Below are 15631 nucleotides of genomic sequence, written 5' to 3' on the forward strand. Positions count from 1 at the left end.
TACAATATAAAGGTTTTTATATCACATTACATACGCGTACGCCACTGAATAATGTTTATATAGCCCTAATTTAACCTCCATGTCAAATATCAGAAATTCTGAGAATCATACTTACCCACTAATATCTACAAGTGTGCATTAAGTTCCGTTATTCACGAAATATAGAAGTTAATAAATACATAGGTCATGATATTAAATTCTTCTTCTTCTTCTTTTTTCAAACATCAAGTTCGACTTTTATGAAACCAAGTCTCTTACACTATTGGTTGAGGTTGCATCCTACCAAGGGAAAGGTGATGAAACCAAACAAAATCTTTTAGTACTATATAAGGTTGTTAATCGTATGTAAACCAAATAACGGTATCTAAAGTCTTCCAAAAACCCATTCACAAAGAAATCCAGCCAATTAATTAAAATAATAAAATTACGCCCTCTATAAGATTTGATAAACGAAATACTGTACTTACGAAAAGGAAAGAAAAAGAAAATCGCCTGAGCTGAAATCGAGAAAATCGTACGGGAAGAGGGGATAGTAGTAAAGTATTTTATAAACATTTTCGCATTAGGAACGAATGGTACTTATAAGATTACTTAATGATCGCGATGAGTCGTGAAGAAAACTTGACCTAGATTCACCAATTTCACCACCCAATAGAAAGCGAGGATGTATCCCAGTCGTCAACCCCAGTGAAACTTTGCCAGTACGATCTTTCGAGCTACACCGAAAACATCTCCAGAGGCTACAGTGTTGGACTGCTCCTAAGTTTCGTTTTGTTATTGTTTTATATTTTTGCTGTTATTATCGTCACCTCCTAATTCGAATAATTGTTATTGTTCTTTAACTCCCCCCCCCCCACTGATCTAAGATTGACAAGGATGTTGGTGCACTTCTACTATTTCACGTTTTCTCGAGTGTCCGTTCGGAAGGCAGCTCTACGAATAATACCAAATTCTTCGAATGCATGAAATGAAAGGGAAAGCGGTTCTATGATTCGTGTAGAGCCCAGTTTTCACGAGTAGTCGCGGTCACTATAATGATACATTTGCGAAATTGAAACAAAGTCACTAGAATAGTTTCAAAGAAATCTTCAATTTCAGGAAATTTTCTTCTCAACCTAAAAATATTCGAAAAAAATCTTCATGAAGAATAATCGAATTTCAAAATTCGATCAAACGGTATGGCGTCTAAGGTCCTGCACATACAGATGGAAACCCTGAGTTACTTTACACGTCTCATGATCATTCCATTCCAAGAAAAACTTGTCAAAATCCGGAATTTCTCCACTCTCAACCTACATCGACAGTAAAAATGTCAAGGAGTTTGATAAACTGCTCCTGATACTGCATCATACATTTAATATAATTACTTTCCATCAATCATTAAATCATTGAAATCAGCAATCATTACATACGGTACCTTTTCCAATCTCATGCAATAAGTTTAGGAGAGTTAAATCTCGCAGGAAAAAACCCAGGTGGAAGAATAGAAAGACCACATGAAGCTCTTTTCAACAGGAAGTTACAGGTGCAAATCTGCAGGAAATGTTTTCATTTAATCCTTTTAACAACAATCAACCCTGACGCGTGCCAGGTGTTTCTCTTAACTCCTCATCCTCTTGTTTTCATAGCTGCATGGGAGAGAAGAGTAGAATAACTTCCGGTCGAATATTTCAGCAGGAAAACTACGCAAATCACGGCTGCTTTCTACCTCCTCTTAAGTTACAACGAATTATTGAAGAAAATGAAATGAAATTTTTAAAGTTTTACGTCCCACGATTATGCCGGTTAGGCTAAAAGAGACGGTGATGATGAGAGATGTGTGAAATGGTGGAATGAAGAAAGTGGGAGGAAACGGGAGAACCCCGAGAAAACCCACGGACACGGTGTTTGTCCACCACAAAGTCCACACGGAGCGAGCTGGGATCGAACCAGGGACCCTAAGCACCGGAGGTGGACGCTCTACCACTGAATCCCAGAACGGTATACAAATGAAGCCCTGGGCTCCTTTTGACCATCTTTCCCTTCCCCCATTCTGAGCTGAGTGTTATTTGTCAAAAGGACGAATTATTTTCTTAAAGAACACTTACAAACTTTGCCCCTCCTACGAAAAATTCTGTGCCCTTCTTATCTTAATATTTAATACATTATTCTTAAGGTTAGTGTAAAGGGACAAGTTTTGCCGATAGATGTCACTACAGTTTTCGTATCTCTCCCATGTATTTATTACCATTCACGAAAATTTACAATTTCTCTTACAAATTTCAACCTAGAGACTTCATTTTTTTAGAGAAGGAACTTCATAATCTATTAAAGGGAACAATCCGCGTCGATTTTTTTAGAATTTTCTTCATTGTTGAAACAGTTCCATTGTTAAAGGTTTGGATATCTTTTTCAACAATCAAGCCATTTCAACAATTAAGAAAATTCTAAATAAAAAAAATTGGCACGGATTATTGCCTTCGATACATTATGAAGTTCCTTTTCTGAAACTCTGAAGTCTGTAGGTTGAAATTTGTAAGAGAAATAGTGAATTTTCCTGACAGATTAAAAAAAAAACATGGGAGAGATACGAAGACTGTAGTGCCATCTATCGGCAAAACTTGTCCCTTTAAACCAACCTTAAATCATTATTGCATTACTTAAATTAATGAATCATTCTGTTTACTCAGGAGGAGCGGCGCCTGTGCAGAGCTTCTATGGACGCTTCGCCCCTGGAAAATGTCACTACAGTATTGGAGTAGAACTCGGAATCGGTTGCTTTGGAACTTAAGCATTACTCATACGCTTTGGAATAATTCCATTGAAAATTATATTTATTTATTTATTCATTTGATAATTATAAGAATTAAACACATTCTTAAAGACAACAAACGAACAGTTCATAGCGTGAACACTGGACTTATTTCATTAATCGTCTTCTGAGGGAAAATGACTGCGTATCTACAAGTAAACAGTGTTACAAGTAAGCTGGCAACCTTTATTACTTAAAGAGTTGCAATCAACCAACAATCTTCTTAATTCTGCATTAACTAATTAGTGTAATTTCATGTTTAACCTCGGGGACGTGTAGATTCCCCACCCTCTACATGGATGAAACTAAAGACCGTGAGAATCTTCCAGCCAGAAACACACATTCCGAAATAATTCCAAGAACGTGCTGCGTGTCTTAAACCAGTTTTTAATACAATTCCAAAATAGAAAACCCATGTGCATTTATTATTAACGCTTGTTCACACAAGTGGTTACTTTTCTTTACGTTCATAATTATGCATCGCCTATGTATGAAGAAAGGCAGCTCTTTCTTTCATCAGAATATTGGCTTCACAAAATTAAGAAATTCAGACTACTTTGTGTTCAGTCGTAATTTCCCCACCACCACCTCCAATGTTCGTTCCAAGGAAGCAATCATATTCAGTTATGCGTTCTGAAGATGTAACCCGAACCAATTAGTAACAACTACCACCTACGAACTCGGACCTACGCGCACAGAAAAAGTGAGGTGATTTTGAGTTTTTATGTCCCGTTTAGCAGCGAGGCTATATGAGACGTGGACCTACTGATTAACGTGGAATCCGAACCACATGAGCTCCCGCCGGGAATCGAACCCGGGTCTCCCACGCCAAAGGCGCGTACGCTAACCGCTTAGCCACGAAGGAGCTCGCGCACAGAAAAAGTAATAAAGACAATAAAAGCGCGTGCACATGAAATAAGCTTAAATTTAATTTAGAAGAAAGCGACAGTACGCACCTCAAGAAAAATTACGTTCGTGACGTTACGATACTGCTTGAAAAAGTCTTCAATCATAATACAAAGTTCACTAGCTCGAGCTGGGATCGAACCAAGGACCCCATGCACCAGATGTGAACGCTCTACCACTGAGCCACCGCGGTCCCTGTACACCATTCCGACTGAGTGCAAAAACAAATTCATTCTCAGATCATCTAAAACAAACAGCAAAGGTTCTGGCATCACTAAGGCCAATAACGACTATAACTTTGGCTATAAAATTCGCTGTTGTGCATTATTCGATGGTATCGTGACAGTGCTCTATTTCAGAAGTTACTGCAATGTTACAGGGAGGTGGGGGGAAGGAAATATGTTATGAATTAATTCTGGTATTCTTGCTCCTTTGTCAACAAAATAGTTCTTCAAACTTTTAAAATGAAATCACACCAAAGAGATTTGTGTGCATACTACTCTTTTCTGCCTAAATTTTAAAAATCTAAAATCCAATTACTTCCTTACCGAGGCTCATTCCAAATAGCCTCGAAATTCAGGTTATTACTTCATACATAATAAGTACAGAGTAGCGTAGCCAGGAAGTATGTTTGGGGGGGGGTAAGTGCTGTTATAGGTAAATATAGAAAAAATTACAAACAAAAATTATATACACATAAAAATATATAAAAAATTATAAACATCAAAGTACCAAAGTACATTGTCGGACCTCTTTGGGGGGGCCCGGCCCCTCTCGCCCCCCCTTTCCTACGCCACTGTAAGTACAGCAAACATGACCGTCAAATTACGCACTGTGAAGTTACAGGGAATAAATCTACATAAAAAGTATTTTGTCGGAGAAAGAAAAATCACTTTTTCCAAAACCCAATCAATATCCAGTCCAGACTACAAACAGCTTCCAGGCAAAGCACTAATACGAGACGGAATAGAGTAACGTTGCTTTAAGTGACGTCAGTCGACACTACAAAACTTATGCCTCAACAGTATGATGAATTACGGTAGAGGGGCACGGAAGCTCTATGGTAGAGCGCTATCTCTGGCGCGAGAGGTCCCTGGTTCGATCTTATGCCATGCGAGTTTCTCAGACAACAAAGTATTAATTTTTTCACTTGTTCCGTTTCCTTTCACATTCTCATTCTACCAAATTAGTTCATAACAAATCACTTTCGCTGATCATTCGTCCCCTTTAGTCTATAGGGCACTAATTGTGGGACGTAAAGCTAGACATTTCAGTGAGCGTCTTAAATTAGAAATGAAATGAAATCTTTGAGATTTACGTCCCACATTATGCCGGCTAGACCAAAGGAGACGGTGATGAGAGAAATGAAGGAAATGATGGAATTAAGAAAGTAGGAGGGAACAGAAGAACCCCGAGAAAACCTATGCACACGGTTTTTGCCCACTATAAAGCTCACTTGGCGCGACTTGGATCTAACCAAAGACCTCACACCAGAATTGAAGGCTCTACCACTTAGCCATCGCGGCCCCTGCCAAATTAGAGAAAGCTCATACTATTACATACCGAAATAGCAGTCTATTTTTAACAACTCTCATTTAATGGAATTCTGAAATATTTTAAAGGTGCCAGAATGGTCCATATTCAACAGACGGGAATCTCTCAGAACCGGACAGCCGCTTGTGTTAATTTAATTTGTTCCTTTCAGGGACCTGATGAATTTTAATGTTCCAAGAGGCGCCATCTCCCTTTGAGTATTCGTCACAAAATGGACAAACCACTGACAAGGCGGTCGCTAAGTCAAGACTATATAGAGCAAACGTGGCAATGGAGGGAAGGAGAAATGTCAAAACAAAGACACGTCATCGTAAAACACGCCACGAGACTTGCTAGACGCTCGACGGATATTGACTCATTTCTCCCTACGTAAACTGATGCATCCACCCGAACAAACAAACTGAAGCATTCAAAGTTCAGAACTCCATTTCTCGTATCAACGGAAACGCTTAATTTGTTGAGGCTGAGATGGAACCTACTGCTTAAGCCGGGAATCGAACCAATACCCAAGTACTATAGTAGCAGTAATCTTTTTTTTTGTGTGTGTGTGTGTGTGTGTGTCTAACAAACTTAATAGCATGCAATGTAACAAATCTCTATAAAAGAAATCTTGACTGATCAACGCCCAGGCAAAACTGCGTAAGCTTGAAACTTAAAATTTGGGCAGTTTGGGAAATTCGACGTGCAACGGGAGAAAGAGCGATAGCAATTATTATAAGTTTATATCTATATCTCAAAATGCTTTTAACATCTCTTTCAGCAGCGAGGCTATATGAGACGGGACCTACTGATTAACGTTAAATTCGAACCACATGAGCTTTCGCCAGGAATCTAACCCGGGTTCTCCCACGTCAAAGGCTTATACGCTAACTTGTATTCGAACTGTTTATTTAAAATAATCACGAGTCACAATGTATTTTTTATTCTTTTTAATCTAGAACAAGGGAAAAAAATAGAAAGAAAATGGTGCTGGGTGTTGCAATTATTTAAGATGTTCTTAGCCTATCTTGGTTCCTGAGGTTTATAAACGTGAAATTTGACATTTTGCTTTTTTACTCAAAATAATTATGCATGTGTTCCAGCATTTATATAAGATAGATATATTAGATGTATACGACCTACACAAGAAAGGGATTGGAAATACGATATGCAAAGGGGGTAAATACAGGTTGCAAAATTTGGTGCCTTCATTTAAAGTAAAAACGTATCTCAGATTTATATATGACTAGAAGGGGGAAAAGGAGTGGGGTACTTCACTAAAATTCCCATAAGCTGTTCGAATTTCATGCCAGTCAATAAATTCCATGAAAGACGCAGAACATCAAAATACTATGCACAGTGACCAGTGAGGACATTTGTTAGCCACTCAGTATAAGAATCTGCCTACCATTTCAGTGACCAAGTTTTAAGTTTGGGTTACCAATTTCAATTTCACTAAATAAGCGGTCAAACCTAGAAGTTCGTCAAAACTGGGGCATTTTTTTTTTTCGAAACTCCTTGTGGGAAAGAACACGCGCACACACCAGGAGCGGATCCAGAGGGGGGCGATCGGGGCGATCGCCCCCCCCCCCCCCAGAAGAGGAAACTCTTATTTTATATATATATAAATAAAACCCACCCCAAAGTTTGGAGCCCTTAAAAGTAACAGTATGACAACCCACCGCCCCCTTCCCCAGAAGTCGGTCCTGGATCCGCCCCTGGCACACACACAAGTGCATTTTGATCCTACGTGTCGCCTTAATCTTACAATCAACTCTTCAATACTGCTTTTCTTTTCTTTATAGCTGAAGCCGCAGTTTCTCAGAAGCCAACATTTTAAAACGAAATGGTGTATTGCAAGACTTTATTACGTGTATGTACAAATGGCAAATCACAAGCTCATCCTTCTAAAGTCAATCTCTTACGCAATTCTTTCCTTAATTCTACGAAATACATCCAATTATTGTGGAAGATTAACTTAAAAATCTCCTGTCAAGATACGTATCTAATCTATATAAATGAAATTCTCAAACGGTGTCCCGACAAAACGTACCAGCGACAAAACGTACCACTTGAATTTTCGCGACAAAACGTACCACTTTTGACGACCTGTCATAAATGACAACCTATCATGGATTAACTAAAGCATTTCTGATATTTATTCCACGACAAAACGTACCACTTACATAAATTACAACCTGTCATGGACTAATTAAAACATTTCGGATATTTAATCCGCGACAAAACGTACCACTTCATGTTAAGAAACTACTTCCTCATGAGCAGGTAAAACAATGGCAGTATAAGGTTGAGAAGAACAGACGGGTAATGTATCGAGTTGTCAATGTGCAGAAACTCATAGGTAAAAGAGGGCTCATTTACAGAGGAAATGTAGCAGCCTATAAACTGAAATACACAGCTATAGATCATGGAAACTTTTTGGATATTATTCCTTTCTTAAGCAAATTTGATCTTCTGCTTAAAAGTAATTTAGATAAGGTCACAGAGAAGAGTCATATACGAGGAAGTAAGCAGGATTGTGGTCGCATAACTTCTACTAAACACGGTGAATTATGTTTTGAATGCTATCAGCACACTTATCAGAGAAGATATTTCGAAAGAAGTCTCTCAAGCTTCAATATTTTCTGTTCTATTAGACACTACTCAAGATATAGTAGTTTCAAGCCAGTGCTCTGTTGTTTTACGGTATGTTGTTAAAATGGTTGTTAAACAAAGTATTGTTGTCATTGTAAAATGCATATCTACCACAGACCAGTGTCTTTGCGGTTTACTGCTGGAAATTCTGCAGAAGTTGAACCTTGATATTAAGAAGTGTATTTGAAATTCAACCGATGGCTCAAGTAACATGCAAGGACAATCTTCGGATTTTTTCAATTCACCTATGATCAGTTACACGTGTGATTCAGTTGATTTTGAGTTTAACGGCCCTTTTAGCAGCGAGGCCATATGAGACGGGGCATACTGATTTACGGGAAATCCGAAGCACATGAGCTCCCGCCGGTAATCGAACCCAGGTCTCCCACCACAAAGGCGCATACGCTAACTGCTTAACTATTAAGAAACTCAGTTACACGTGTGGTGTTACGCTCATATACTCAATCATGTCATATGTGATCTGACAAAAAATTGCATTGATTCTGTGTCATTGTTCTGCTGAATGACTGTGCGATATTTATGCGTGAGTCTTATCAGCGAATGTACATTTGGAAGATCAAATGTTAACAAAGGCGTCTTAGAGTTATTGCGGAGACAAGATGGTAGAAAACACTGTTGTTCAGAAAAAGTTTGGTCATTTTTCGAACCCAAAAAGTGCTTTGTATATAGAGTTGAACATAACAATTAGGAAAATTGCTTCTACAGAAAATATCAAACCAAAAGCTAGGTGTAAAGCGAAAGGATATATAAAAGATCTTCTCAAGTTTAAAACAATTCGGACAGCAGAAAAGTTCCTTAAGATATTTCAAGTGACTACCTCTCTGTCAAACTATCTCCAAATAGAGGGCGCTGCTAGTGTAGCCCTATCGCATGGTGCAGACTACTCTGTTCAAACTGAAAGAGTAGAGAGATGATTTTGAATCCGTTAAGAATGCAGCATTAAGCTTTGCAGAATGGGCCAATAACAAATTTGAAGACTTAGAACGTGATTTTTTTTTTATTGACCTGTCGACAATTCGCCTTCAAAGATGGACAAAGATTTTTCCTGTGAATATGAAGATGAAGCTGCTTCTATCCAATGACCAGGTACTGCATCGAAGCATTCAACACAATATTGGACATGGTAGTTTTGAGTATTTCTTCAAGATTCAAGAAGCAATGTACTTTATGGATTATTTGGACCCTAGCCACTTGAACCAAGTAACAGAACTTCCAGACGTGCCTTTCGATAAACTTACATATTTTCTGAAAACCTTCAGTTAAGAAAAGTTTCCAATGATACTATAAATGTATTTTCTTGGACTTTTGAGGGACGTGGATATCCTTGAAAGTCAGTCTTGATGACTAGAGATGCGCACGAGACGAGTCGAGACAGAATTTTCCTGACAAAATTCGAGTCGAGACACGGCTCTTCCAATAGAGAAATATACATTTTTCGAGTCGAGACATCACTTTTACAGCACATTTTCGAGACGAGACAGCCACAAATCTTGTCTCGTGCGCATCCCTATTGATGACGAACACAACCGAGGAAAAATGGCTGTGCTGATGGTGCAAATGATTCAGAATTAGGAGAAAATACATTTGTTTACAAGGAAAGCGAATGCAAAACGTGTTGCAAAATTGTCCAATGTGCTGCTTTTTAATTTTGAAGAATTGTAATTTGTGCAGTAATACTTATCCTGGTTTCCAACATACAAATTTTTATTGACTTTGCCCATAACTCAGGTAACATGTGAAAGAAATTTTTCAAAATTGAAATAAACTGAAATACATTAAAAATAGGCTAACGAGTACCATGTCTCAGGAACATTTGAAAACATTTTGTTGATGTCTATTGAAAAAGATTTATTTAAAAAAATATTTCGAATGCAAAAGTGATAGATACAGTAGCATCAAAAACTAGAACACTAAAAAATTTTGTAATATAGTATACGTTCTCCTTGAACTTCATATAATATTTTGAACAATTCAGAATAATATACTGTTCAAAGAATATCAGGTTTTAATTGTCAATTGTTAATACTATTGACTTCCTGTAGAAAGAAAACTGTGCAATTGATTTGTGACATTGAGATGGTGGTGGCCCTTGTGGGAGAAAGCGCCCGCGCCCCTCTAATAATGCCTATCCGTCTCTGGTCCAAAGCCTGGATAAAGTGTGATGAAAATCAGCAAATATTCAAATATTGCATATGCAAGATTCTTGTTGGTCTTGGTCTGGCGAGAATCTTGCAGGCATGGTCTTGGTGTTGAGAGAATTTTGCAGGCATAGTCTTAGTCTTAGCCTTAGTCCTAGTCTTGGTCTTGCATCGGTACTTTTCTCACCACCAATCTGTTCAACTTTTAACCTTATTTTGGCCGATATATATATATACTTATATACTGTCCTATCAAGTGGTACGTTTTGTCGCCTGACATTATTTGATGGCTGATTGGAAGACTCTTCGCAAGTAGCCCTGCAGACAAGTGGTACGTTTTGTCGCTTGTCATTATTTAAAGTGTTTTAAGAAAACCCTTCACAAGCAGCCCTCAGGGTAAGTGGTACGTTTTGTCGGTGGTACGTTTTGTCGCTAGTACGTTTTGTCGCGTATTCTTCTCAAACTATGGGTTCTGATAAAATTGAGAGGTCGCTACACTTACCAGATGAGATTAAATTCATTATTTACGAGATTAATATTGAGAGTTTGGAGAAGGCATTAAGTAGCTTGTGTCCCTTTTCATTGCATGTTTGGGTGAACAAGATAATCCTTGGATTCAAACCAAAGACATAGACTTTAAAGGATTTAAGTCCCTTCCCATTCAGCACCACACACACACCTTAAGAGAAAATAACGCAACTTAGGTTCGCTCCTTAAGTAAAAATATTTATTTCAAATTATTGCCAGTGGTGCTAGTCGGTTCTCTAGAACCTGTTGTTAAAATACTTTGAGTTCGCAGAACCGTTTGTTATACCCAGATATAGGCCTAGAGTGCATGAGGTGTCAAGAATGATGTTCAGAAACTGGGATCATGATGAGTGAAATGATGAGGGTTACTTACATTTGAAACATCATTATCAAGACTTGTCTATTCATTGCTGGATGAAGGTCTTTCCAATACTTTTTGACGACAATCTTGAACAACTCGTTTCCAAGATAATCGCAGTGCTACATAATTTTGCCATACCACCTTAGATTAGGATACTGTGTAAGTCACTTATGGTATCCAGTAAAAAAAAGTTACTTTTGTTTATCTTGTATTGTTTGGTTCCTAAGAGAGTCATATCCATCTATCTATCTATCTACCTATCCATATACTATACAGGAAGTTTCAAGACACCGAGTTTGGGAGGTGATTCCTCACACCAAGATTAGACAAAAAGTATAGACCAACCTGGGCGCAGAAATTCATCATTTCGGAATTATAGGGCCTAGGCTGCCGAAAAAAAAAAACTTTAAATGTCCATAGCTCCAATACTATGGGACCTACAGAAGAGGTAGTTGGTGAGTAGTTCAAATTATATAACCGTAGCCAAACTATCTCCATAAAAATCGTTGTGAGAGTACCGCAGGATTGCGTACGCCACTGACTAATTGACGAAATTTTCTGGAGTTAACAGAAATTCCTTATACTCCTAGGTTCTGTGGTACTTAGTATCTTTCGAAGTTGGTCCTGGCGATAAAATATGAAAGATCTGTTAGCATCAAATTTATGCAACCGAAATTAGATGCCAAATCTTTGCAACACAGCAGTGGCGAATCCAGCCCGGATCCAGGAGGCGACTAAACCTATAAGAACCGATTAAAGTCACTGTTTGAGTCAAAGTAAAGACTTGTTTTTTGAAATTTTATAGTAAACTCATGATACACCTATTATAGTCTGGGGTCTGGCTGCCCCCCCCCCCAGTATTAACCTTCTAGATCCGCCACTGCAACACATCCAATAATGTATCTAACGGTCTATTAAATCAAACCTAACAAATCTAATGTTAGAATTCTCTTCAATGTCTACGTGGTAGAGTGGTTAAACCCGTTGTTTTGTATGCAGGGGTTGGGTTCAATACCTGATACAGGCACATACAGTTGGAATCCAGGGCTGTCACTTCAGGCAGGTCTACTAACAAAATACTGTGACCATACTTCCAGATTAATTGGGACTTTATTCTCAAGAATGACTATTTGGCCACAGATTTTCTGTTACTACAGAACAACATACTGAAGTCCTATACCTCCAACTACGCAACGAACAATAATTTGTTTCATCTTTCATTTCATATTTTAGTTGTGCTTTGGATAAGTTGTTTTTCTAATTTTTGAGCCCTTTTCTTCCATCTTTCCTTTACTCTTTATGACCCTTCCGGAGCCTGTGGGACCTCCCGCACGGCAAGATCTCTGGGGCCGTTATTTGCGCCCATGGGCCCGTTCCATACATGACAAATTAAGGGGACAATATTGACAAATCTCACAGCCATACGAATAAATATTTCTAGGGTCCCTAATAGTAGACTTTTTTTTTTTTTTTTTTTAACAGAAATGAGCCCTCAAGTCATTTTTGTTTTATTTAAGTTTTGTGTGCTGTTTTGTTTATGTAATGTATTGAAGTTGTTTGATGCTTCATTTATAATTTCATGTTCGTATCGCAAATGGAGTAAGAAAATTTTGCCTCAAAATGCACCCACCCCCCCATCTCGAACGGCGCCCTGCCCCCTACACAAGTTACGGCCCTGCATATAAGTACGATACCTTCTCGATATTTGTTCAATAACTATGAAGATCTTTAACCTTCACCTCCCATGTAAGAAATTTCAATTTTCGATTCTCTTGAAAAACTGTCCGCATTATTTAAAAAAAAAAAAATTGAAATATTTCAGTCCTACGTCCCACGACTATGCCATGTAGGCTAAAGATAGTGATGAGAAATGAATGAAATGAAGAAAATGGGAGAACCTCGAGAAAACCCACAAACATGGTGTTTGTCCACCAGTCTTGTCGCGAGCTGGGATCGAACCAGGGACCATACGCACCAAAGGTGAACACTACCACTGAGCCACTGCGTTGGGTTAAATTTAAATCAGGGAAATTGTATCACAAATGAAAATCATGATTTTAAGAGACATCATGCATTCTGTCTCGAAAGTGTTTCTAGCGGACGTGGTGACTCAGTGGTAGAGTGCTTGGCTCTTGTGTGTCGGGTCCCTGGGCTTCCTCAGTATAATCGCGTTTCCTCCCACATTCTCATTTCTCTAATTACTCCATCATTCACCTGCCTTAATCATCGCCTTCCTCAACCTCAAGAACATAATCGTGGGACGTTAAACTGAAAGATCTACTAGTAGTTTAATTTCATTTCCAGAAACGTTTCGGCTGATATTTAGTATCTTCCTCAGTCTTGCACATACGAGGTCTCTTGTGCTACTGCACAAAATATAGCTCAGCAAGCGAAGGGGCTTCGAACAAGGGCGCAGATTTCTCAGTAAATTTGGGGGGGGGGACATTCAGATGCAGAAAGCATATATGAGGATTTAAAAACAAATAGCATTCAAATTATGCCAAATATTGTAAATTTACGAATACAGTATGGGGGCCCACATGAGCTTTGGGGGGCCCGGTCCCCACGGTATCGGCGCTCTTGGGTTAGAAGCCCCGCAGGGCCCTTTATTTTCTACCTGTATCAAATTTTAGGCAAAAAGAAGGTACTCGGTTCTAGGGCCATGAAACGAGTTGGGGGAAATACTAAATACCATTCAGCGTTTCTTGCAAGCATATTTCTAGCAAGGAGGAGGGGAAGGGAAGTTGTCCAATCGCTCTCCCGGAGCTAAGATAATTAGAGCTATGTGTCACTTCTGTGCAGGGCACATTCTTTACGAAGTATTGTCACAGTGAAGACCTCTCGAAAAAAGATCTTCCTCCCTTCCTAAGACAAAAGTTTTCTGGAAGAAAGATTGTGTTTCATCCGTTGTAATATAATACAAAACCACACAGACTAAACGAAACAATATTTGAGAATGCTATAATAGGCTATATCCAATAAAACAATGCGAACTTTGTCTCTCGACAAGTCTCGACTTGCAACAATTTCCGTTATTTCCGACCAGACTTTGTAAGGTTTTGGTTCATTCGAGCCGAACAATCTTTAGTGTGAAGGCTCTATCAGATGGGATGGAACCAAATAACTAAAGTATGATCCGAACCATGGGTTTGCACCCAAGATTAGGCCCCCAGAATAAAATCCACCTGAATAATCATCATGCGTGATTACTACTACCGACGTGTGCTCAATACATAGACCCCCACATAAGTTACTTCGGATATTATTGACCAGGGTTCGACATTTCTTTAAAAAAAAAAAAAAAAAAAATCCAATTATTGTGTGATGATCGGTCAACACGAAAATGTGCCCCACCTAAAATCAAATCACGACCGTGTGAGCTAAACCGAAACAGAAAACAAAGAGGTTGTTGATCCGATTCGAATCGATTTTAAAGCATTCTGACATCTCTCGAGTTTAATTAAACTTAATAGTCTGATCGTAAACGCATGAAAGAAGTGAACTCACTGGAAGTCTAAAAATAGCTTTTCCAAAGGCGCGCTGTAAGAAATACGTGGGTAAACCGGTTCTAAGACGATGTGGAAGTCTTGTTTTCAAAGAAAGAAAACAAAAAAAGTCGCTTACCTTGGCCCCGATCTGATTCCCGCATTGGCCGGCCTGAAGATGCACTATTTCTCTCATGTTAGAAGATTGTGTGTGACAAGTGCTGGTACCAGACTTCGAAGCCCCGACCTTCTGCCTTTTCCGCTCTCTAACCGCCAACTGCTTTGAACGTCAGAAAAGAACAGCTCGTCTCCTTCGCCGACTGAGGCTGTGGCGACCCCCATTGGCTAAACACGGAAACATTCTTTCTCCTCATTTGCCCCCTCCACCAGCAGTAGCGCCAACTAATAAAAAAAACCCTCAACTACTTATATGGAAGTGTTACGTGGCTTTTGCATTTCCGATGGCAGGGAACGAGCTATACATAGATTGGTTGTTCGTGGGAAATTATTTTGAATAACACCACAAGATGTTTGTCTTCGCTGCCGGGCGTCTGTCTCCCTCATGCAAGAAACAGGGTGGTTCAAAGAAAACAGTCTCAGTGCCTGCAAAACAAATTAGCTGAATACCAAGTCTTCTTGCTTCTTCGAAGAACACTTTCACAGTTGACAACATACATTTTATGTTTGAAAAATAATGATATATATTTATCTTATTTATTATAACAATGATAGTATTTGCTACTGTGCTGATCGTGAGGAGCCCTGCCCCCCCCCCCCCCGAATCCGGATATTTTTACCTGGATCTGTCGGTGGATATCTGACAACAAATTAGACATTCCAAAACACTTCTCCCCCCAAAGCAATACTTAAATTGGCGCCACTGTTTCCTATTTCTATAAAAATTAAATTTCATGGCGTTACATTACCACCGAAAAACAAAAAAATATTGTATTTATTTACTTATTCACTAAGTTTCATACAGCAGAAAGAAACTTGCTAAAACTAAACAACGTACACACACAAAGATAAAATCAAAGAAAAAACAAAATAAAATAACAAAACTAATACAGAAAAAAGAAAAAAATGAAATCTTTAATATTCGTCTGAAGATGAGGACGATGTCAGCCCTCGAAACGTCGCAAGATATAACAGTATTTACCTGGCTGCTAGCCCGAGGAGACCTGTTCACAATACGTCGCCAGGAAAGCTTCAA

The 15631-nt window shown here is 38.8% G+C and overlaps 1 protein-coding gene across 1 annotated transcript in view; it reads right to left on the reverse strand.

The window, feature by feature from the left end:
• LOC145669786 (tubulin beta-2 chain-like) overlaps positions 1 to 14742 on the reverse strand; it is a 105993-nt gene extending 91251 nt beyond the window's left edge. The window contains exon 1 of the mRNA XM_081738129.1: positions 14558 to 14742. Coding sequence (XP_081594255.1) covers positions 14558 to 14614 — 57 coding nt within the window. The 5' untranslated portion in view covers positions 14615 to 14742. The remainder of the gene's footprint in view (positions 1 to 14557) is intronic.
• Positions 14743 to 15631: the final 889 nt, after the last annotated feature.

This window comes from Thermobia domestica, chromosome 2 (assembly GCF_964235325.1).
Source record: "Thermobia domestica chromosome 2, izTheDome1.hap1.1, whole genome shotgun sequence".
Taxonomy (NCBI): Eukaryota; Metazoa; Arthropoda; class Insecta; order Zygentoma; family Lepismatidae; genus Thermobia; species Thermobia domestica.